At 43.4% G+C, this 26,613-nt stretch overlaps 1 protein-coding gene across 1 annotated transcript in view; it reads right to left on the bottom strand.

The window, feature by feature from the left end:
• Positions 1–26,613, bottom strand: part of LOC131107467 (kelch-like protein 29) — a 117,998-nt gene that overhangs the window by 59,609 nt on the left and 31,776 nt on the right. Inside the window, exons 3-4 of the mRNA XM_058057548.1 lie at positions 22,133–22,426; positions 1,260–1,398 (exon numbers count right to left, since the gene is read on the bottom strand). Of these exons, the coding sequence (XP_057913531.1) occupies positions 1,260–1,398; positions 22,133–22,387 (394 nt within the window). The 5' untranslated portion in view covers positions 22,388–22,426. The remainder of the gene's footprint in view (positions 1–1,259; positions 1,399–22,132; positions 22,427–26,613) is intronic.

Below are 26,613 nucleotides of genomic sequence, written 5' to 3'. Positions count from 1 at the left end.
GGAAAGCAGATGGTAAAGCTGCCAAGTGGATGATTCATGCTAAGCGCTAACAGGAGCGCATGAAAAAGAGTAAGGAGGATTTTTTTATTTTTTTGCCAGTGAAGTGTGTGCATCGTCACGCTGTGTACACATGCTGAGTGAAGTGCACGTGATTGGTGGCCTTTGGTGAGCCGGAGACAAAGCTGAGAAGAGCCCATTTGCCGGCTGCTGTTAGATGATCAAATGGAGACAAGAACGCATGAGAGGACTTCCAAATTGACAATGTTCCTCCATGAATCACAAACCATGTCTTAGCTTTCTCTAACCGCTGGGCTCCCTAATCAGCGGCAGAAGAGGCCAGAAAAACAAAGGAAGAGGCGAAGAAACACAACAGACGCTGGCAGGCAGGCAGGCAGGCTGGCGGACCACCAGCAGACGTCGCTTACGTCCACCAACACATTACATTTAAATACGCTATGACATTAGCCAGGCTGTATTTTACACGCTAAAGTTAAATACCCAGTGCCCTTGAACGCATCATGGGATAGAAACAGAGAAGGGATGTCTAGTTTACAAACACTTACAGGGTAGTATTGGGAGGTTTCTTTGACTTCCTGTTATATACAGCACTTCCTGCATTGGCTATTGTTTTATGAATGTGACATTACTGAATCCTAATGACCACTGTAGACGGACATGTGATGGACACGCGTGATGAAGGCATGATGGGGTTTGTATATTATGTAGGGCAGGGGTCTCAAACTCAATTTACTTGGGGGCCACTGGAGCTCGGGTCTGGGTGAGACTGGGCCGCATCAGGTTTTCCAAAAAACAAAAAAAAACAAAAAAACGCATTTATTAAAAACAAAAAAATTTAAAAAACTTATTTAAAAAATAAAAACTCGCAAACTAGAGAGCTAGCGACCTAAACGGTAGCCTTCAATTATTATTATTTCCTTTAAACTTAAGTAGCCAAAAACTTACCACTTCCACACGGATAGGGAGGATAACTATTAACAGTTATTTAACCTTTAACATGAACATTAATCAAACGTAATAATTTTTTCTGGGTACATGATACCATACAGCATCCATATCAAATTTGCGCGGGCCGCACGAACATTAAACTTTCAAGGTGGGGGCCTCAAACTAGTGTCCTGCGGGCCACATTTGCCCCGCGGGCCGCATGTTTGAGACCCCCGATGTCGGGAATGACTACCCAGGAGCCTCATTAGCATTAGCAGCTAGCACTAGCATGCATGATGCAGCGTGTGTGTTACCTGTGGCCTCGCTGTCTCGATGCTGCTTGCTGGGGGGTTCGTCGGTGTCCCACGGCGTGAGCTGGTTGATGGGTGTCTGTCCCCACCTGACCCCCGGCGTCAGAAGCAGGCCGGAGCTTTGGTTGTCACCTGGCGACACCTGCACGACCACAAAACAACCCATTCATCTTATATTCGTATACAATCATCCACCGGTACATACATAGTCTATGTACTCGTATAGCATCATCCACAGGTACATATATAATACTCGTATACCATTAGCAGTATTTCTAGTGGCTGGGATGTGTGAAATATAGTGTGGGGTGAGTACAGGCTGAGGTACACGCTGGGTCAATCCCCAACAGACCCCGCCTCTCGTCTGCAAACGGCTGACAAGCGGGCCGGTCGGCGGCAAAGCGGATGCCTCTCCCGCTCGTTCCCGGCAAGGTTTTCCGAGTTAATAGAAAAGACCCGGATCCCTGGGAGCCTGGTTCCATCCGCCATTCCATTATCCTCCCTGACCCGTCGTCCACTCCATCAACCGCCGGCCGTGTTGACAGGAAACAGAAAGTTTGGTTCTGGGGAAGTGTCGAGCGGCTTAGCATGCAGACGCCATTCCGTGTGTGTTATCTTTACAGCGGGATGAAAAGTCACTTTCGGCAGAGCGGACAAGTGGAATGTGGGTCCACTCGGAGATAAATCCCTGCTTCCCTGCCTCGCTGACAGCTGTGTGCTCGCTGGAAGCAAAAGAAGAAGAAAAAAAAAAAGCCAGAAGACAAAAGGAGGGGGGGAAGAGTGATGGAGCGAGGGAATGAAGGCAGGTTCAAGCCTGAGAAGACGAGCTGTCAGCCTCTTCCGTCCATTTCGAGCTGTCAAGCCAAACGCTTTACTCCGACAACGCCTGCATCTCTCCATCCCGGCCGAGTCTCCCAGCCCGGGAGACTCCAAACATGTCCGAGATGCTTCTTCTAACTCTTCTCCTAACATGATGCTAGCGTACAGACAAGATTATGCTAACCAACTCTTAATATGATGCTAGCGTACAGATAAGATTGTGCTAACTAACTCCTAACATGATGCTAGCGTACAGATAAGATTGTGCTAACTAACTCCTAACATGATGCTAGCGTACAGATAAGATTGTGCTAACTAACTCCTAACATGATGCTAGCGTACAGATAAGATTGTGCTAACTAACTCCTAACATGATGCTAGCGTACAGATAAGATTGTGCTAACTAACTCCTAACATGATGCTAGCGTACAGATAAGATTGTGCTAACTAACTCTTAATATGATGCTAGCGTACAGATAAGATTGTGCTAACTAACTCTTAATATGATGCTAGCGTATAGATAAGATTGTGCTAACTAACTCCTAACATGATGCTAGCGTACAGATAAGATTGTGCTAACTAACTCCTAACATGATGCTAGCTAGCGTAGATAAGATTGTGCTAACTAACTCTTAATATGATGCTAGCGTACAGATAAGATTGTGCTAACTAACTCCTAACATGATGCTAGCGTATAGATAAGATTGTGCTAACTAACTACTAACATGATGCTAGCGTACAGATAAGATTGTGCTAACTAACTCCTAACATGATGCTAGCGTACAGATAAGATTGTGCTAACTAACTCCTAACATGATGCTAGCGTACAGACAAGATTGTGCTAACTAACTCCTAACATGATGCTAGCGTACAGATAAGATTGTGCTAACTAACTCCTAACATGATGCTAGCGTACAGATAAGATTGTGCTAACTAACTCCTAACATGATGCTAGCGTACAGATAAGATTGTGCTAACTAACTCTTAATATGATGCTAGCGTACAGATAAGATTGTGTTAACTAATTCTTAATATGATGCTAGCGTACAGATAAGATTGTGCTAACTAACTCCTAACATGATGCTAGCGTACAGATAAGATTGTGCTAACTAACTCCTAACATGATGCTAGCGTACTGATAAGATTGTGCTAACTAACTCCTAACATGATGCTAGCGTACAGATAAGATTGTGCTAACTAACTCCTAACATGATGCTAGCGTACAGATAAGATTGTGCTCACTAACTCCCAACATGATGCTAGCGTACAGATAAGATTGTGCTAACTAACTCTTAATATGATGCTAGCGCACAGATAAGATTGTGCTAACTAACTCTTAATATGATGCTTGCGTACAGATAAGATTGTGCTAACTAACTCCTAACATGATGCTAGCGTACAGATAAGATTGTGCTAACTAAGTCTTACTATGATGCTAGTGTACAGATAAGATTGTGCTAACTAACTCTTACTATGATGCTAGCGTACAGATAAGATTGTGCTAACTAACTCCTAACATGATGCTAGCGTACAGATAAGATTGTGCTAACTAACTCTTAATATGATGCTAGCGTACAGATAAGATTGTGCTAACTAACTCCTAACATGATGCTAGCGTACAGATAAGATTGTGCTAACTAACTCTTAATATGATGCTAGCGTACAGATAAGATTGTGCTAACTAATTCTTAATATGATGCTAGCGTACAGATAAGATTGTGCTAACTAACTCCTAACATGATGCCAGCGTACAGATAAGTTTGTGCTAACTAACTCTTAATATAATGCTAGCGTACAGATAAGATTGTGCTAACTAACTCTTAATATGATGCTAGCGTACAGATAAGATTGTGCTAACTAACTCTTAATATGATGCTAGCGTACAGATAAGATTGTGCTGACTAACTCCTAACATGATGCTAGCGTACAGATAAGATTGTGCTAACTAACTCCTAACATGATGCTAGCGTACAGATAAGATTGAAAAAAAAGTCCAATATGAGAACAATCAAGGAAAATAACGAAAGGCATCAGACCCAGGCCTCGCTACACGCTAGCTACTTATGAAGGAAGTACTTAAGGTTCTGTTGCCTCCATTTTATTTTCTGTGCTTCCATTGGCATCGTAGCGGGCGGCCATTATCACAGGGCCGCCGATAAGTCCGTTTGGACTGGAAGCCTACTGGGCAGATAAGTCAGTTTCCAGCTGCAGCAAGGCACGTGAGCGAGACGGCCGGGAATCGGGCCCACGCATGAGTGTTGCAGCGCACGAGGAGCACACGCCGTACTTTAAATGCAACGTACAAATATATATATATATATATATCATATATATGTCTACTGTATACATACATACATATATGTATATATTAAAAGTCTTCATTTAAGTCAATAAAAGGAACAGCAAAAAAAAGTTCAATAATCAGCAAGGTTTTGGTATATCTATGTAATGTATATCTATACTAACTATATATACTAAATACATATTTCCATTTCATTCAACACTTATAATAATCATCATCTTTTCTGTAGGAAGTGATCATCCACTGAAATGATGATTAGACATTTATTACACATTTTAACACTAAACACGACACAGGTGCAGGAGACGTCTTCACACTCACACTCACACACACAGACACACACACACACAGGCGAGATAAAAATAAAGCGGTGAAGTGTGTGTGAGTGAGTGTGACATCACTTCTCATTCAGGCTGCAGTGTCAGCTCTCAAGCGCTGACATCTGTCGCTGAGGCGGGCGGGCGGGCGGCAGGCGGTCTTGTGCCGCCATCTGGCCTACACCAGTGTTTGTGTAAAACACAGGAGGCGCCTCAACGGGATGCGGGAGCTTTGATGGCTTGGTGTCGTCACCGGCATCGTCAGTCAAATCAATAGAAGAAATTGGCTCATCACTTTCTCTTTCTAATCAATCAAAGAGCATATCATCCTTATTCTTATCAATATGTCTAACCAGCCATCCATCCATCCGCCCAAAACCATCAATCCATCCATCCATCCACCCAAAACCATCCATCCATCCGCCCGAAACCATCAATCCACCCAAAACCAACCATCCTTCCATTCATCCACCCGAAACAACCATCCATCCATCCTCCCAAAACCATCCATCCACCCATCCAAAACCATCCATCTGTCCATCCACCCAAAAACATCCATCCATCCAAAACCATCCAGCTGTACATCCATCCATCCATGCATGCATCCACCCAAAAATATCCATATATCCGTCCACCAAAAAACATCCATCCATCCACCCAAAACCATCCATCCATCCAAAACCATCCATCCATCCATTCATCCACCCAAAACAACCATCCATCCATCCACCAAAACCAACCATCCATCCATTCATCCACCCAAAACAACCATCCATCCATCCACCCAAAACCATCCATCCACCCATCCAAAATCATCCATCTGTCCATCCACCCAAAAACTTCCAAAACCATCCATCCACCCAAAACCATCTATACTTCCAAAACCATCCATCCATCCAAAACCATCCATCCATCCATTCATCCACCCAAAACAACCATCCATCCACCCAAAAACAACCATCCATCCATCCACCCAAAACCAACCATCCATCCATTCATCCACCCAAAACAACCATCCATCCATCCACCCAAAACCACCATCCATCCATCCACCCAAAACCATCCATCCTTCCATCCAAAAACATCCATCCATGCATGCATCCACCCAAAAATATCCATATATCCATCCACCAAAAAACATCCATCCATCCACCCAAAACCATCCATACTTCCAAAACCATCCATACATCCAAAATCATCCATCCATTATCCATCCATCCAACCAAAACCATCCATAAATCCACCCAAACCCAACCTTCCACCCAAAAACATCTATCCATCCACCCAAAACTTTCCTTCTCATCATGACAGCATTTCATTCACCTTATACATCCACCATGATGCAATGTCATCAACTCATCAAATGTTTACATTTTATCATTTATACCAATATATGGAAGTCATGAAGCTACATTAATACAGTGTCATGATAGATGTATTATTTTGGTGACTCCAAATTGTCCATAGGCATGAATGTGAGTGTGAATGGTTGTTTGGCTATATGTGCCCTGTGATTGGCTGGCCACCAGTCCAGGGTGTACCCCACCTCTCCCCTGAAGACAGCTGGGATAGGCTCCAGCATCAATAAGCGGTAGAAAATGAATGAATGAATGAATGCTAAATGTGGAAATGACAAGAGGCGCGGCATCTGAAGTTAAGAAAACACGCTTACGTGTTTGCAGGAGGCCGGAATGAGGCATTCAAGGGATTAGAAGATGGAAAGTGTACGTTTGCAGCCATAACGAAGAATCTTTCCAGAAGAAGCCGATGCATACATCACAGTCTGGACCCGGAACATTCCTGGGGGGGACGCGTATATTTCAATGCAGGCCAGGACACCCGCCACCTCCAGGGAGAAGCACGTAAACACACGGAATCAGTCTCCACGTTGCTAGCGCGCCGCACACACCATCAGGTGGTAATTGCACGGGGCAGCGAACGGACGCAAGGAAATGGAATCCATCTGCTACTTTTTATTCCTTCTTCCCTTCGGCCAAGCGTGGACAGATACGCTCAACTTGGCTGAAATGTGGAAGCTGATGGAAATAATGGCTTTTCTCCCGTAAACATCCATCACACGCACTCGCAGCGGTCCGCCCTGACCCACCGCTTTCAGCGTTCCCCACCCCGTGTGGTCCCCCCGAGCATGGTGGGGGCTCATCTCCACGACAACGCCCACCCCAACGCCAGCAGGATTCGTTTCGGGCCGTCCAATCCGCTGAAGCGGAACATCGCAGCGTACGAAAACAAAGACACGGTGCATCTTTCTTGGCAGCCATCTTTCACACCACACGGCCGAGCGTCGCACGCGGACACACGTGCAAAGATGGCGGAATCCTCGTCGGAGGAATTGTGAGCCATGATGACACAGCAGCTCATTTTGACCAAACACTGCTATTTGCTATTTCTAGTATTTAGCATGCTAGCTTGTACTAGCACTTGTACTTGTGTCATACTTAAAGCAACAGTAGGCAACATTGGCCCCACCCTTGGTGTGAAAAGGGGGCCAGCCTATGTGATGTTAAAACTTTGTTTCCTGTGTAGGCCAATCAGCAGGAGAGCAGTTGGTAGAGTTTTTTTCCCAGGTGAAAAATGGGGGCGCCCATGACCCGCTGCTTCATTCCCACCTTTGACAATTCCAATCCATGAGCTCCAACCCCTTGCCCCGCCCGCCCGGCCCCCACCAGCAGGCTCAAAGACGGGCTTTTTATCCAACGAGATGAAGTGATCAGCGAGGCCCTGGGCTCCCGCCGGGCTCCCGCCGGGTTCCCGCAGGGGCGGGGGTCTGACACAGAGCTCTCTATCCCTGTGGGTGTCTTCAGAGAGAGATCACTTACTTTAGTCATCCAGTATTCTACCAAAATCTTTGTCAATTCATCAAGTCATCGGAAAATACATATTTTTGCTTGTTAAAAGAGAAATAGTAAAACTTGAGAATAAAACATGAAAGTTGGACCAAGTAATGAAGGAGCAATTGGTTGAATGATGGCGATGATGGAGTCTTATGTCTTAAATGGACATAAGTGGTGCTTATGTTTAGGGCTATATATATATATATATATTATATATGTATATATAGTATCTTAAATGGACATAGTGCATAGTGTAAGTGGTGCCAAGTAACATCAAAGTACCCAGTAAACACCAGTAGTACCCAGTCAACATCAGTGGTACCAAGGAACATCAGAGTACCCAGTAAAATAGAGTGTACCAAGGAACATCAGTGGTACCCAGTAAACACCAGTCGTACCCAGTAAACACCAAGGTACCAAGGAAAATCAGTATATCAAGTAACATCAGTGGTACCAAGGAACATCAGAGTACCCAGTAAACCCCAGTGGTACCCAGTAAACACCAGTGTACCAAGGAACATCAGTGGTACCCAGTAAACACCAGTGGTATCCAGTAAACACCAGTGGTACCCAGTAAACACCAGTGTACCAAGGAACACCAGTGGTACCCAGTAAACACCAGGGTACCAAGGAACACCAGTGGTACCCAGTAAACACCAGTATACCAAGGAACATCAGTGGTACCAAGGAACATCAGAGTACCCAGTAAACCCCAGTGGTACCCAGTAAACACCAGTGGTACCCAGTAAACACCAGTGTACCAAGGAACACCAGAGTACCCAGTAAACCCCAGTGGTACCCAGTAAACACCAGTGGTACCCAGTAAACACCAGTGTACCAAGGAACACCAGAGTACCCAGTAAACACCAGTGTACCAAGGAACATCAGAGTACCCAGTAAACCCCAGTGGTACCCAGTAAACACCAAAGTACCAAGGAACATCAGTGGTACCAAGTAACATCAGAGTACCCAGTAAACCCCAGGAAACACCAAAGTACCAAGGAACATCAGTGGTACCAAGGAACAGAGTACCCAGTAAACACCAAAGTACCAAGGAACATCAGTGTACCCAGTAAACCCCAGGGGTACCCAGTAAACACCAAAGTACCAAGGGACATCAGAGTACCCAGTAAACCCTAGTGGTACCCAGTAAACACCAAAGTACCAAGGAACATCAGTGGTACCAAGGAACATCAGAGTACCCAGTAAACACCAGTAAACACCAAAGTACCAAGGAACGTCAGTGTACCAAGTAACATCATAGTACCCAGGAAGACTAGCAGATGATGTCCAGTTGTTGACGTCTGTAGGTGCTTGTGAGGTGAAAGAGTGAAAGGACGGAGCTCCTAAATCCCCACAAGGAAGAAGGATGGAAGAAGAAGGAAAGAAGAGGGTGGGAAGAAGGAGGCCAAAAGGAAGGAAAGGGAAGGAAGGAGGGATGCTTATTGAACTTATTTGGGTCCCAAGGAGATCCATGTGCTGTCAGGTGCCAGAGATACGCAGTCCCAGCTTTGGATCATCTCATCTGTGGGTGTTATCAAATGAGCTTTGGTCAGCAGACCAGATGAGGCCTGGATGAGGTTCTCCTTGTGGGGGTAACCTCCACACCCCCAGTGGAGTCTTGCTGTCCCGGGCGGATAATGAAGTGGCGTCCTATCTCGCTCCCCTCACTCCTGTTTTCCTCTCTCGGGCTGCAAATGTGACGTTGAAGGAGGAGAACACCAAATGTTCTTAGGGAAGTGAAGATGAGACACATGAATTATTAAATATCATCTGTGGGCTTCCAGGGGAAATATGAAAATATTCACTTGGTCTCTCTTTTTGGTGAACAAGGAAGGCGCAAGAAACAAATGACTGAGCTCCTGAGACCTTCTTCCCACCCTGAGGGACCTCAAGTCTTCCTCATCATCATCATCAGATGACACACGGACAATATGGCTCCTCCTCTTCACACCACCATCTGCTCTTATCAATAATCATACTCACATCTATATTTAAAGTACACCATAATACTACATGTATCCTCCAATTATGATACAGATTATACTCACATCTACACCATGATACTACATGTATCATTCAATCATGATATACTTTATACTCACATCTACACCATAATACTACATGTATCATTCAATCATGATATACATTATATTCATATCAAATATGACATGTATTACATGTAATCATACATAAAGTAGACCATAATACTACATGTATTATTCAATCATGATATAATTATACTCATATGTAATCATACATAAAATACACCATAATACTACATGTATCATTCAATCATGATATACATTATACTCACATCTACACCATAATACTACATGTATCATTCAATCATGATATACATTATACTCACATCTACACCATAATACTACATGTATCATTCAATCATGTACATTATACTCACATCTACACCATAATACTGCATGTATCATTTAATAATGATATATTTTATATTCATATCTACACCATAATACTACATGTATCATTCAATCATGATATACATTATAATCACATCTAGACCATAATACTACATGTATCATTCAATCATGATATACTTTATATTCTTATATGCACCATAATACTACATGTATCATTCAATCATGATATACATTATACTTACATCTACACCCTAATACTACATGTATCATTCAATCATGATATACAATATACACCATAATATTACATGTATCATTCAATCATGATATACTTTATACTCATATCTACACCATAGTACTACATGTATCATTCAATCATGATATACTTTATACTCATATCTACACCATAGTACTACATGTATCATGAAATCATGATATATTTTATACTCATATATACACCATAATACTACATGTATCATTCAATCATGATATACATTATACTCACATCTAGACCATAATACTACATGTATCATTCAATCATGATATACTTTATACTCATATATACACCATAATACTACATGTATCATTCAATCATGATATACTTTATACTCATATCTACACCATAATACTACATGTATCATTCAATCATGATATACTTTATACTCCTATATACACCATAATACTACATGTATCATTCAATCATGAAATACTTTATACTCATATATACACACACCATAATACTACATGGATCATTCAATCATGATATACGTTATACTCATATATACACACCATAATACTACATGGATCATTCAATCATGATATACTTTATACTCATATCTACACCATAGTACTACATGTATCATGAAATCATGATATACTTTATACTCATATATACACCATAATACTACATGTATCATTCAATCATGATATACTTTATACTTACATCTACACCATAATACTACATGTATCATCGAATCATGATATATATTATACTCATATATACACCATAATACTACATGTATCATTCAATCATGATATACTTTATACTCCTATATACACCATAATACTACATGGATCATTCAATCATGAAATACTTTATACTCATATATACACACACCATAATACTACATGGATCATTCAATCATGATATACTTTATACTCATATATACACACCATAATACTACATGGATCATTCAATCACGATATACTTTATACTCATATATACACCATAATACTACATGGATCATTCAATCATGATATTCATTATACTCTTATATACACCATAATACTACATGTATCATTCAATCATGATATTCATTATACTCATATCTACACCATAATACTACATGTATCATTCAATCATGATGTACTTTATACTCACATATACACCATAATACTACATGTATCATTCAATCATGATATACTTTATACTCACATGTACACCATAATACTACATGTATGGGTGTATAATAGCGTATGTACAAGTGAATGGTGTATATGGGCAGTGTATAATAGTGTATACTGAGAGTAATTTGAAAGAAATGTGTTTTTTCTGCAGTGTCAGGATGTTTTGTGTGTTGTTGCTTTCCTGATTCTTTGTTGGCTTTCAGAAAGCAAAGAATTGCTGTGCTCTAATTGGTTTTGTTGTCACGGTAACGACTTGAGTGGAGAATAAAAGCTAACATCGAGATAAAAAGGACATCAAAAATAGACGCATGACCTTCCGTCACCTTGCCAAAGGAGGTGGTGCCGTTCTTCTTTTCAGCAGCTTTTTACCAAAATCAGATGCCATGCTAACTCTGATGCTAACGCTGTTTAGTTTGCATTGTTTATATGCTGTTCACGCTCTACTGACCACCAAGCACTTGGTTGGCCAACATTCGTTATGGCAGCACTTCCTGACCTTGGATGCTGTCCCTGAGCTCGACCTTCAGTCCGCAGCCTCAAGGTTATGTTGTTGTTGCTGCCACTGGTTTCTACTCCAAATCATTTTCATATTTCCCATTTCAAGGGGTGTCCACAGCCTTTCTAGTGCAAATGTTCCATGGGCTCATACTATGCAGTACATACACCAGGGGTCTCAAACACACGGTCCGCGGGCCAAACGTGGCCCGCAGGACACGAGTTTGAGGCCCCCGCCTTGATATGAAAGTTTAATGTTAGTGCGGCCTGCGCAAGTTTGAATTATTATTACGTTTGATTAATGTTCATGTTAAAGGTTAAATAACTGTTAATAGTTATCCTCCCTATCCGTGTGGAAGTGGTAAGTTTTTGGCTATTTAAGTTTAAAGGAAATAACTTGAAGGCTACCGTTGAGATCGCTAGCTCTCTAGTTTGCGAGTTAGCATGTGTCTCAAGACCCTGCAGTTGCGCAATATGTTGTAAATAAAAAAAGTATAAATGTGACTATAGTCGTGTTTTGTCATGTCTACAGGGCTCTAATAATGCTTTGTTCATTTTAATCTGAAAAAAATCATTTGTTTACCCACCAACTATATGTGGTTTCTTAAGTTTTCATTATTTGCCTTTTTATTATTATTATTATTATATTTATTTATTACTGATTGATTGATTTTTTTTTTATTCTTGATTTGTTTATTTATTTTTTATCAGAGCTTTTATTGTAGAAAATCGGAACCAAAGCTTTTGTTTGTATATTTTTCTGTTTTTAATAAATGCGTTTAGTTTTTTTTTGGAAAACCTGATGCGGCCCAGCCTTGCCCAGACCCTAGCTCCAGTGGCCCCCAGGTAAATTGAGTTTGAGACCCCTGCACTATGCAGTACATACAGTATGCATGTACCACCCAAATACACAAATACTTTCATATACTTCTTTTTCAAACAGCGCTGTGGACATGTTTACTCTTTTATGCAAATGTTTCCCTGAACTCAAAGGTGTGAACAAAATGTGTCATGTTTATTTTTAACTTTCACTTTCTCTTTCTTTGTAGCATGGCGACTAAGAAGGACATGAAACTGGAATAAAAGTGGGAAAGCACTCATTGGGATGATTCCTTTAGTATTGCAGTATGTCAATTTGTTTTGGTAGGCGAGCTGCCTTTTCGTAAAAGAAATTTCTTCTATTTGACGTCTCCAAAAATAGCCTGGAAACAAACGTCATCCATCCCAATTCGCCTAGAACGCATAATACTATCATTCACATATACAGTACTTTTGTACTGAATCATCAGTATGATAATATTAAACACTGCTAATAAAAAGGATGGCATCATAATGGCAAAGAAAAGACAGTAAGCTAATTTTAAAAAGAATAACACCACATGATTACGTTCTACTTTGGTGGTCAAATCAAATGAAAGACTGGACCGCCATTCCAATGTCATGAGAGTGCAGCCATAGCATGTGAGTGCCACGTGCACGGTAGCGTGCACGTTGTGGTTATGGGTGAGGAGGTGTGATGATGCGTGAATCTCCTAATGAGCAAAGTTGAGCATCATTTGTTGGCCAGAGATAAGGTCAGACCACAAAAGGCCGATGGAGTTGCTCCCGTTGCTAATCTACATTTCTAATATCATCTATTATTTATGGATATTATATTGAAAACACCCCAAGCCACAGAGGCCCAAAAGCTAAGGAATAAATAATAACCATAATGAGAAATACTTACAGTAGGTGCTCACATGGGAAGGATGTTATTCCATGTTTATGTGCAGACGCTATCGTGGGAAGGATGTTATTCCATGTTTATGTACAGACGCTAATATGGGAAGTATGTTATTCCGTGTTTATGCGCAGATGCTAACATGGGAAGGATGTTATTCCGTGTTTACGTACAGACGCTAACATGGGAAGGATGTTATTCCATGTTTATGTACAGACGCTAACATGGTTAAGATGTTATTCCATGTTTATGCACAGACACTAATATGGGAAGGATGTTATTCCATTTTTATGCGCAGACGCTAACATGGGAAGGATGTTATTCCGTGTTTACATACAGCCGCTAACATGGGAAGGATGTTATTCCATGTTTATGTGCAGATGCTAGCATGGGAAGGATGTTATTCCGTGTTTACGTACAGACGCTAACATGGGAAGTATGTTATTCCGTGTTTATGCGCAGATGCTAACATGGGAAGTATGTTATTCCGTGTTTATGCGCAGATGCTAACATGGGAAGGATGTTATTCCGTGCTTACGTACAGACGCTAACATGGGAAGGATGTTATTCCGTGTTTATGCACAGACGCTAACATGGGAAGGATGTTATTCCGTGTTTATGCACAGACGCTAACATGGGAAGGATGTTATTCCGTGTTTATGCACAGACGCTAACATGGGAAGGATGTTATTCCGTGTTTATGCACAGACGCTAACATGGGAAGGATGTTATTCCGTGTTTATGCACAGACGCTAACATGGGAAGGATGTTATTCCATGTTTATGCGCAGACGCTAACATGGGAAGTATGTTATTTCGTGTTTATGCACAGACGCTAACATGGGAAGTAAGTTATTCCCTGTTTATGTACAGATGCTAACATGGGAAGTATGTTATTCCGTGTTTATGTACAGACGCTAACATGGGAAGAATGTTATTCTGTGTTTATGCGCAGACGCTAACATGGGAAGGATGTTAATCCATGTTTATGTACAGGCGCTAACATGAGAAAGGTTTTATTCCATGTTTACGTACAGACGCTAACATGGGAAGGATGTTATTTTATGGTTTATGCACAGAAGCTCACATAGGAAGGATGTTATTCCGTGTTCATGTACAGACGCTAACATAGGAAGGATGTTATTCCATGTTTATGCACAGACGCTAACATGGGAAGGATGTTATTCCATGTTTATGTACAGACGCTAACATGGGAAGGATGTTATTCCATGTTTAGTGGACAAACTTTTAAATTGCCTTAAAAAGCAGCATCAATGCATATTTAGCACAGAATATACGTAAATAAAGCTAATCAGGTATGTTTTTCTATTTGGTGCAGGTCATGCTAACATCTTGTTGGAAAAGTGTGTGTGTGTGGGGGGGGGGTGTCATTTGCCTAATGATTTGCTTTCCAAAGATGTTGAAAGTAACGAGGAGACTTGAAGCTGACAACAGCTGTCTTTGCTAATTCCACTCATTAGCGCTTTGCAGTCGCTCGCTAGCCCCTGGAGGACGTGCCAATTATAAGGAGGCAGATCAATTTGGAAACACAAGTATCATTTTCACCTTTGACAGGCGTGTCACCAGGGAGAAGAGCGGCGAGGCGAGACGCTAGGTGAGGGATGGACAAAATCTAAACCGACAGCCACTTTGGAAGTGACGGCTGCCGAGCTACACTAGATTACCAAAAGTATTTGCTCCCCCATCCTAATGATGGGAATCAGGTATCCTAATGACTTGGCCTGGCCACAGGTGTAGAAAATCAAACACCTAGGCATGCAGACTGTTTCTACAATTCCAGGCGTGGAACTGTCATCGGATGCCACCTGTGAAACAAATCCAGCTGTGAAATTTCCTCGCTCCTAAATATTCCACAGTCAACTGTCAGCTTTAATATAAAAAAGGAAGAGTTTGGGAACAACAGCAACTCAGTCACAAAGTGGTAGGCCATGTAAACGGATGGAAGGGGGTCAAAAAAGATCCGCTGTGGCGACTCCGTAATCAGGAAAAAGTCAAAAGAAACAAAAGGATTCTGTATTTAAAAATTGAATATTTTCAATTTTGAATATTTAGGGCATAGAGACCTCTAGATGAACTAACAACCCTATGGTCACCTTTAGACTCCTATTACCTAATACAGTAAACATAATAAGATATAGAAACCTGTTTATGGCCTTCTACATTTTGTAACATTATTAGAGACCTCTAGACATGAACTAACACCCCTATAGTCAACTTTACACTCCTATTGCCCAATATAGCAGACATAAGACATAGAAAACCTGTTTATGGCCTTCGAAGTAAACACATTATTAGAGACCTCTAGATGAACTAACAACCCTATGGTCACCTTTATACTCCTATTACCTAATACAGTAAACATAATGAGATATAGAAACCTGTTTATGGCCTTCTACAGTAACATTATTAGAGACCTCTAGACATGAACTAACACCCCTATGGTCACTTTTACGCTCCTGTTACCAAACATAGTAAACAAAATAAGATGCAGGACATAGACATTGATTTCTTCTTCCCTCCAGGTGTGCACATCTGTGGTCTTCTACATTTAAAAGTAGATGTAAAAAAGTTAGGTCTTGTCGGTGTGATGTCGGTCTAGAACAGGGGTGCTCATTAAGTCGATCGCGAGCTACCGGTCGATCGCGGAGGTGGTACTGGTCGATCGCTGGTCGATCGCGGCGTGACATAAAAAAAATATCATCCCAGCATCAATGCCGTCACTTGATTGATATACAGGGCAGCCATTCAGATGACAACTGAATGTTGCCCTTCGGGTGACCAATCAAATCAAACAACGTCTCTAAGTGCAGCAGAACTTACGATGTCAGCCTATCATCCATCCCCGTTACTTGATTGACATACAGGACAACCAATCAGATGACAACTGAATTTTGACCTTTAGGTCACCGCTCATGCGTAAACAACGATGCAAAGTGCTAAGCTAGTCGGCGAATTGCGAGATTTTAAAGCCCTCGCTAAAGTTTATAGTCACTAAAATGAGTGAAGGAGCTGGACCAAGTAAAAAGGCAAAAAACATATCACTTCCATACGGATATGGAATATTATACGGATATTGTGATATGGATATTATGCATGACTGATAAACATTTGGAAGTGTGCTTGAGGCTGGCTATCAGCAGCTACTGTCCGGACTATGCATCCCTGGCTGGTTCAATTCAGTGCAAGTAAACTCAGGTAATTACAAAAAATGTTAATAGTTAATTATGTGTGTTTTGCAATATTGGCTCATTTGGTTATGTAAGGTACATCAACATACATTGTACGTACAAATAATCCTCAATACATTTGAAAATAAATAGATGTTTTGCATTTTTGTAGTGGGTAGATCATTTTGACTCGGTCATTTTAAAAGTAGCTCGCATGCTGAAAAAGTGTGAGCACCCCTGGTCTAGAAGAAGAAGGAAGAAGCTATGGTGTCATGCTGGTAGCCCCCGAAGCCTCCAGTGGTTCAAATTCCGAGAAGTGGTCCTCCAGCTAGGCAGCTTTGCACTAATAAAAGCATTTAAACGTGTGTGAGAATGAGCACGTGGAGAAGGGGAGGATTTGAGGCATCAGCTGAAAGGATTAGAGCAGGTATGAAATCCATGTTTCAGTGTGCTCTCTGTGGGAAGATACTCCAGCCAATATAATGCTCGGGCAGATGAAAGAGTCCAGCTTTGGCCCGCGTTTAAAGCCAATAAAATCCTTCCACTCTGGCTGCAAGCTGGAAGCTCTAATCGTGGTGTTCCGCCCAGCATGGAGGCTAATTACAGTACCCATCTGGGCTAAAACTTTCCAAGAGAGGCAAGTACGGATCGTCAACAGGCTTTTCCTGGATGGTCCTAAATGTTCACATGATCTTCTCTTTTCAACCAAACACTAATTTTTCCTCTTCTTCTATTGAACATCCATGCTATGACTTTCCTTACTTCTTAACTCAACTCCACTTTAGAACAGTCAGTTCATAGCTGATGGGTCAACATACTGTATGACACAAATGCTATCTTTGCCTACATGAAGCATTTCCAGGCCGCCATTCATCCATTTTCTATGCCTTACTAGGGTGGGGGTATGCTGGAGCCTATCCCAGCTGTCTTGGGGCGAGAGGCGGGGTACACCCTGGACTGGTGGCCAGCCAATCACAGGGCACATTCATTCATTTTCTACCGCTTTTCCTCACAAGGGTCGCGGGGGTGCTGGAGCCTATCCCAGCCTAACCTGTAATTGGCTGGCGACCAGTCTAGGGTGTACCCCGCCTCCAAGACAGCTGGGATAGGCTCCAGCATACCCTCATCTGGCATAGAAAATGGATGGCAGCCCCAGATGGGGGTATGCTGGAGCCTATCCCAGCTGTCTTTGGGCGAGAGGCGGGGTACACCCTGGACTGGTGGCCAGCCAATCACAGGGCACATATAGACAAACAACCATTCACACTCACATTCATACCTATGGACAATTTGGAGTGGCTAATTAACCTAGCATGTTTTTGGAACGTGGGAGGAAACCGGAGTACCCGGAGAAAACCCACGCATACACACGGGGAGAACATGCAAACTCCACACAGAGATGGCCGAGGGTGGAATTGAACCCTGGTCTCCTAGTCGTGAGGTCTGCGTGCTAACCACTCGACCGCAAACATGCAAACTCCACACAGAGATTTCCAAACCTTAAAATGGTTAAATGAAGTCCAATAGAAATATAAGCCGTCAGCAACGTCAAAACGATAACAGCCACTTCAGGAAGTACTGTACATAAACTTGATGGAAAAAAAGGAAAAAGAAGGAATTCTCTCGTTTGCTAACATCTGTGAGTCTCTATGTTTTATGCCTTACTTTATATGTCTTATTTGAAGGAGTAATACAAATGTAAAGGTAATTATGGGGGTGCTACTTCCTGTGTAGAGGCCTCTAATAACATTAAAAAAGCACACGGTTCTATACATGGAGCAGTGGAGATTTCCCTTAGGGAATCCCAAAGGGATTAATAAAGTATTCTGCCTGTCTGTCTGTTATTGTGATAAACTGGTGCCATGGTAAGTACATTTACAGAGAGTATAGAAATACACCTTCTATATATGCTTTAATATTATTAGAGCCCTCTAGACTTGAAATAACTGGGCTTGGTGGGGGGGGGGGGGGGGGTTTGAGTCTGGCGCTGTGATCATCCCAAAGTCCCAACTCGCAGTACTTGCCAGTGTGGGCAACAATTGGGGATGAGTAGTATGCAGACACTATGTAGCACTTTTAGTACAGGGGGAACGTTCCTCATGTGAGGGGCTGCGTTGGGCTACAGATGACGGACGTGCCCTCTGCAACCACTTCTGACTCCGTGAGCACACGCGTGGTGGGTGCACGCCGGCACTTCCGCGGTTGGGAGCACACGTGGAATGGAGTGTGACGAGTTAGCGTGGGCGTTGTGCACACTGATTTCAGCAGTGGTGTCAAGCTGGCGGACGAGTGCCGGGCACAGAAGAGGGAGCAGCTGCACTTCAGAAGGCAGCGGATGTGGCTGGAGGGGCCCAGCAGGGGCGGCTAAAGCTGCTTTTCATTCATGTTTTCAGTGAATAAGATAAAGACTAGAAATACATTCATTCATTTTATACCGCTTCGGGGGTTGCTGGAGCCTATCCCAGCTGTCTTCGGGTGAGAGACGGGGTACACCCTGGACTGGTGGCCAGCCAATCACAGGGCACATATAGACAAACAACCATTCACACTCACATTCATACCTATGGACAATTTGGAGTCGCTAATTAACCTAGCATGTTTTTTTTTGCACGCACGGGGAGAACATGCAAACTCCACACAAACATGGCCGAGGGTGGAATTGAACCCTGGTCTCCTAGCTGTGAGGTCTGCACGCTCCACTCGCCCACCATGCAGCCCACTAGAAATACATTCATTCATTCATTCATTTTCTACCGCTTTTTCCTCACGAGGGTCGCGGGGGGTGCTGGAGCCTATCACAGCTGTCTTCGGGCGAGAGGCGGGGTACACCCTGGACTGGTGGCCAGCCAATCACAGGGCACATATAGACAAACAACCATTCACACTCACATTCATACCTATGGACAATTTGGAGTCGGCAATTAACATAGCATGTTTTTTTTTGCACGCACAGGGAGAAAATACAAACTCCACACAGAGATAGCCGAGGTGGAATTGAACCCTGGTCTCCGAGCTGTGAGGTCTGCGCGCTCCACTCGTCTACCATGCAGCCCACTAGAAATACATTCATTCATTCATTCATTTTCTACCGCTTTTTCCTCATGAGGGTCGCGGGGGTGCTGGAGCCTATCCCAGCTGTCTTCGGGCGAGAGGCGGGGTACACCCTGGACTGGTGGCCAGCCAATCACAGGGCACATATAGACAAACAACCATTCACACTCACATTCATACCTATGGACAATTTGGAGTCGCCAATTAACCTAGCATGTTTTTTTTTTGCACGCACGGGAAGAACATGCAAACTCCATGTGGAATTGAACCCTGGTCTCCGAGCTGTGAGGTCTGCGAGCTCCACTCGACCACCATGCAGCCCACTAGAAATACATGCATTGTGAAATAGAACAGGTTATTGGTATCCGTATCAGCCCATTCACTCATGGATGAACGGGATCGGGAGTGTAAAATATGCATATTTTTCAAACATCATGATGTATGATATCTTGGTGAAGTGGTGAAATAGTTCCATATGAAATAATAATTAATCCCCAAGGAATGGGTGGTATTGATCAATAGCAGTGGAGTCAATGGCTGCCTTGTAAGAATAGGTTTACAGTTAGCATGGAAGCCATAATGTGGTGCAGCACATTTTTATGGCGGCGTGTTTAAGAGGAAGGCTGGCTTTTTATTGGCTGGCATGAAAGGTGAGCATCCCTCATCGTAAATAATTAACAGGCCGACTTGGGACGACAGGGAAAATTCCCAAAAGAAGTCCAGCCTGCTGTTCCGTGCGGTTAGCTTTACACGGGGTACAGCCAATTACGGCAGATGGTGCGTTTGTCACGCGCACCTTCATGCGTCGAAAATAAAGCATACGCCCCGTCATGAAGCGTCACTTTTACACATGTTGGATGCTCACATGAGGAAAATACCGACTTGCCAACAGCTTTGAAGCCGTTTGACCCAAAGGGAGGGGGGGGACCAGGATGGAGAGCCAGGCACCTGAGGCCCGTGTCGCTTATAATTAAAACCCAGACAAGCGAGGCAGGTTTGCCTTTTAGACACGCACGCTTTAGCAGACTCGGCAGACGGTGAGGTGGGGGTGGTACCATTGGTACATCTTCTTGGACGCACGCAGCAGGCAAAGGACGACTAACTGCATTGGTATCTCCCACATGGCTCAGGTCATCAGGTGGGCTTGTAGAGCCACCCCCCACTGGGTCCACCAAACCAAATAATAAGGAGTTTCAGGACTGCTGTAGTCTGCAGAGATGCTACACAAGTGGATATCTGGGAGAGCCAAGAGCTTCAACAACATAATGATTTGGAGTGCATGAGAAAGTAGACGTTTTCAGGAGTTTTCCCTCTCGACATCTGGTTCCAGCACAGGACAAGGAGGATGGAGGAAGGAGCCCAGAATGAAAGCAGAGACTGTGGCCACATCCCAAAGCATAGGTCTCAAACACGCGGCCCGCGGGCCAAATTTGAGGCCCCCGCCTTGATATGAAAGTTTAATGTTAGTGCGGCCCGCGCAAGTTTGATATGGATGCTGTATGGTATCATGTACCCAGAAAAAATTATTACGTTTGATTAATGTTCATGTTAAAGGTTAAATAACTGTTAATAGTTATACTCCCTATCCGTGTGGAAGTGGTAAGTTTTTGGCTATTTAAGTTGAAAGGAAATAACTTGAAGGCTACCGTTTAGGTCGCTAGCTCTCTAGTTTGCGAGTTAGCATGTGTCTCAAGACCCTGCAGTTGCGCAATATGTTGAAAATAAAAAAAAGTATAAATGTGACTATAGTCGTGTTTTGTCATGTCTACAGGGCCCCCAGGTAAATTGAGTTTGAGACCCCTCATCTAGAGTGTATCTCCATCAGTCATATGTATGTGTTGCCCAACTCTGATTGTGCTATGTGAGTGTGTGTGTATCGTGTTTGGCTAATAAAGGAAGCTATGTCAACAGATGACACAGCACCACGCAGAGATAGACAAAACTGCTGGATGCTGACTGTTCATACTTTAAATACAAACGCCGCCATCTTGTGGATTTAATCATAAGAAGGTTGCCTACAGCCACAACTGTCAAAGCCCTATATATGCTAGACCATCTATCTTCATTTCCACTTCATGCAATTGTTTGCTCTGATGGAAAAGTCCCACCAAGCGCCATCCTGAAGGTAATTTGCATAATCAAAGAGGAAAATTAGCGAGGAGGCCGAGGCCGGGAGGAACGAGCGTCAACGCTTGGCAGGCGAGGAAGATGAGGATGGAAAGCGAAAGCGTTTGGCAAGAATCGAGGCGTTGAAAGGCCGGCGAGCCGAGAAGAGAGACACGAGGAGGCAGACATTAAGAGACGGCGATGAACCTGACAGAAGAGCCGCTTACCTTGGCTGCCGCCGCGATGCCTCGCTTGGCCGCGATGTCGCCACTGGATGTCGTCACGGTAACGGTGGCCGGCGTGGGCAGGAGGGAGGCGATGACGGGGAGGGGAAGGAGCCCCGGGCGGTTGTTGCCATTGACGACAGCAGAGGCACAGCAATGATTGGCTCCGCCATTGTGGAGGCCCCCCGACGGGCGGATGTCCCTCCGCTCCCACGGCGCCCAGTAGTCCCGTTCAAAGCGGTGGTGGTGGCGTGACATCGCTTGCTCTTCCTCTCAGAGGGAATAACACGGGCAGGCCTGCAGGATAACGTCAATGGGAAAGTACAGGTCAGTGTCGGGTTCAAATCCTGTGACACTTGTAAAAACACTTCAATACAGAAGAGACAGACAACAATATTCAAAGTTACTCGCAACGAGGAGAGTGAAACCACATACCCAGTGACATGCCGCTACACTCGGAACATGCAGTTCTCTTTTCGGGGGTCCCTACTACATGGTCGTGCAACTCTAAGGGTGGGGGGGGCAGTTGCACGAGCTGTATTTGTTTGTCTAGGTGTGAGTGTATATGTGAGAGTAATTACTTTTATTGTTTTATGTGGCCAAATGTGGCCAAGAGCTTCAACAACATAATGATTTGGAGTGCATGAGAAAGTAGGCGTTTTCAGGAGTTTTTAGGAGTTTTCCCTGTCGACATCTGGTTCCAGCACAGGACAAGGAGGATGGAGGAAGGAGACTGTGGCCACATCCCAAAGCATCTACAGCAGGGGTCTCAAACACGCGGCCCGCGGGCCAAATGTGGCCCGCAGGACACTAGTTTGAGGCCCCCGCCTTCATATGAAAGTTTAATGTTAGCGCGGCCCGCGCATGTTTGATATGGGTGCTGTATGGTATCATGTACCCAGAAAAAAATTATTACGTTTGATTAATGTTCATGTTAAAGGTTAAATAACTGTTAATAGTTATCCTCCCTATCTGTGTGGAAGTGGTAAGTTTTTGGCTATTTAAGTTTAAAGGAAATAACTTGAAGGCTACCGTTTAGGTCGCTAGCTCTCTAGTTTGCGAGTTAGCATGTGTCTCAAGACCCTGCAGTTGCGCAATATGTTGTAAATAAAAAGAGTATAAATGTGACTATAGTCGTGTTTTGTCATGTCTACAGGGCTCTAATAATGCTTTGTTCATTTTAATATGATAAAAATAATTTGTCTATCCACCAACTATATGTGGTTTCTTAAGTTTTTATTATTTGCCGTTTTATTATTATTATATGTATTTATTTATTACTGATTGATTTTCTTTATTCTTGATTTTTTTAAATTTTTTTGGTTTTAATAAATGCGTTTTTTTTGGGGGGTTTTTTTTGGAAAACCTGATGCAGCCCAGTCTCACCCAGACCCTAGCTCCATTGGCCCCCAAGTAAATTGAGTTTGAGACCCCTGGCTTAGAAAACAACATTTTAATGCGCATGCAGAGCTGCTGGATGCCTTTTTAGCCTCTTTGTGTAAGCTGACAAGCACACTCAGCAACATTCAATGGCCTGATTGATGAATGGATTGATTAAGCTCTTTTCTCGTCAATCCCTGTTCGTGGTTAAGCACCGATTTCAGGAAAAAAAAAAAAAAGATGTCACTCTGGGATGCTTTTTCCTGTCTGCTGGAAGCTTCCCCTGCTTAATAACCTTGAATTGTCCAAGAGGATACAGTCGTATTAGCTCTCCGAATATGTGAGGCGGAGAGAGGAACACGGCGCTAGTCCAGCGGAACAATGGCAACGCTTGTGCCAGGTAATATTCTCTCTTATCTGCAGAGCCGCACACCTCAGCTGGGAAATAAGAAGGGGCAGCCGGGTTATTCTTTGCACAAACTAGCCGGAGAACAAATATAACATTTTTTTTTTAAAAAAGCAGACATTATCTCCTCCGGGGGTTTGGAATTGTAGCTGGAGCACATTTGCGTTGAGGTTTTGACGCTTTGCGGCGAGAGAAGTGGGATCACGCTGATCTGCATCCATTGTGTACACCTGAGTCTTAAGTACTTCATTTTTTTTTTTCCGGAGCCGGCAACCGACTGTGGCTGGTGGCGACGTGTCCTTGGGATAAATCAGCGGCCGATTTTGCCGAGTGGAGCTCTCGCTTCTTTTTATTGCGCCGCGTCTGCACTTTCATTTCATCAATTAAGCATCTCTGATTGCTGCGTCTCGCATTCTGTCACTCACTCGCCCGAGCAACACAACTCATCATGTGACTCCCCATGTGTGTGTGTGTGTGTGTTCCATCAGGATTCCAAAGCTGCAGACTTTATAGACTTTTAAATTCCCTCCAGAACGGCGGGAAAGGTGGACTGCAGCTCCTCCTTTTTTTTGGGGGGGGGGGGGGGGGGGGGGGGTAACCCGACATCCAACACATCTGTACTGTCTGCCAGATGCCATAAGAGGGAGAATTCATCACATCAGTAACGACATGCAGACGCACTCTGGGGAGGAGCCGCCAATAGAGTTTTTTTTGGGGACATGGACGCAGGAAGTAGGATGCTCACAATTAGGGGTGTAAGAAAATATCGTTTCGGCAATATTAAAGTAATTATTATTTCCTTTCAACTTAAATAGCCAAAAACCGACCACTTCCACACGGATAGGGAGGATAACTATTAACAGTTATTTAACCTTTAACATGAACATGAATCAAACATAATATTTTTTTCTGGGTACATGATACCATACAGCATCCATATCAAACATTAAACTTTCATATCAAGGCGGGGGCCTCAAACTAGTGTCCTGCGGACCACATTTGGCCCGCGGGTCGCGTGTTTGAGACCCCTGCGCTAGATGCTGACCAATGTCCTGTGGAGTTGATAAAAGGAGAAAACGCAAACAAAATGCTCATGGAAAAAAAGTGCATCTCAAGTTATTTCAATTTTTAAACAACAAATGTGTTTGGTTTTTTTTTTTTAAATATGTATCATACGGGTGCTCAGTATCGTCTGTCCTTGTTTCCATGTGTGGTGCCAAGCAGCACTGTCGTATGCGTAAGGCTACTAAGCATCTCCGTGAAAACAAGATGAAGTCGAGAGGCACGCAGCATATGGTCCTGATTGACAGCTTCATGCAGGACACGCTCACGCCGCTGACCTTGCAGTCCAAAGCGTCTGGCATGAAAGGATAAACAGCCTGCAAATCAGCACTCATCTCAGCCCTTCATTCCATCGCGCTGCCCCCCCCATCAGCAGGCGGGACAGCAGCGGCGTCAGCTCCACATCGTGGAAAGGTTAAATAACTGTTAATAGTTATCCTCCCTATCCGTGTGGAAGTGGTAAGTTTTTGGCTATTTAAGTTGAAAGGAAATAACTTGAAGGCTACCGTTTAGGTCGCTAGCTCTCTAGTTTGCGAGTTAGCATGTGTCTCAAGACCCTGCAGTTGCGCAATATGTTGTAAATAAAAAGAGTATAAATGTGACTATAGTCGTGTTTTGTCATGTCAACAGGGCTCTAATAATGCTTTGTTCATTTTAATCTGAAAAAAATAATTTGTCTACCCACCAACTATATGTGGTTTCTTAAGTTTTTATTATATGCCGTTTTATTATTATTATTATTATATTATTATTTTCTTTATTCTTGTTTGTTTATTTATTTTCCATCTTATTTTGAACGTCACGTGACATGGAGTTAGACGCATTACATCGAGCATCAAGGCTGGCTCAGAGGCTCCACGACAACATCGGTTCTCTTGCTGCCGTTGTGCAATATCCTCCTTCAGGAGTGGCGTCTGTCACTGAGGCGCGTCAGGCGACACATCAGCTGTGTGACACGAAAGCACACGGGGGACACGCAGGATGACGTGAGGAAAGATGGACGCAACAGATGGACGTGGATGCCACACAGACACGGTTGCGAGGAAGCAAATGAGCAGAAAAGTCAGTGTGTGTGTGTGTGTGTGTGTGTGTGTGTAGAATGTGTGTGTGTGTGTAGTATGTGATGTATGCTTTGCTGGCACATTCCAAACACGCCTGCTAGCAATGCGCTCCATTTCCAATCTGTGGTCGTATTTACCTTCATTGACCCGGCATCTGCCATGTTTTTACATGCACACACACACACACACACACACACACACACCATCAATTCATATGAGTGTGTGTGCTACAAATGTGTAAGTGGACGTGTTGTAAGTTGTACAAGAACAAGATATTGCTGTAAATGAGCAGCCCTGAGACACACACACACACACACACACACAAAGCAGTGAATGTGCTGACAGTTCCTCCAGGACAACACAATGTTCATCCTGACATTTAAACAGCAAAACACACACACACACACACACACACAGGCATGATGTTTGTACACACAAGTCAGCACGACTAAGCAATAAAAGGGCAAAGCTCCACGAGAAAGCTCTTCAGCGTGCACCTGCTGTGATGGAGGACAAGACAAAGATGAGGGAGATGTTCCTCTTCTGGTTTGCATGCAGCACAAACACCACCAGGA

This window comes from Doryrhamphus excisus, chromosome 19 (assembly GCF_030265055.1).
Source record: "Doryrhamphus excisus isolate RoL2022-K1 chromosome 19, RoL_Dexc_1.0, whole genome shotgun sequence".
Lineage (NCBI taxonomy): Eukaryota > Metazoa > Chordata > Actinopteri > Syngnathiformes > Syngnathidae > Doryrhamphus > Doryrhamphus excisus.
Note: the sequence above shows the minus strand (reverse complement) of the source record. Positions and strands in the feature narration are given on the sequence as shown.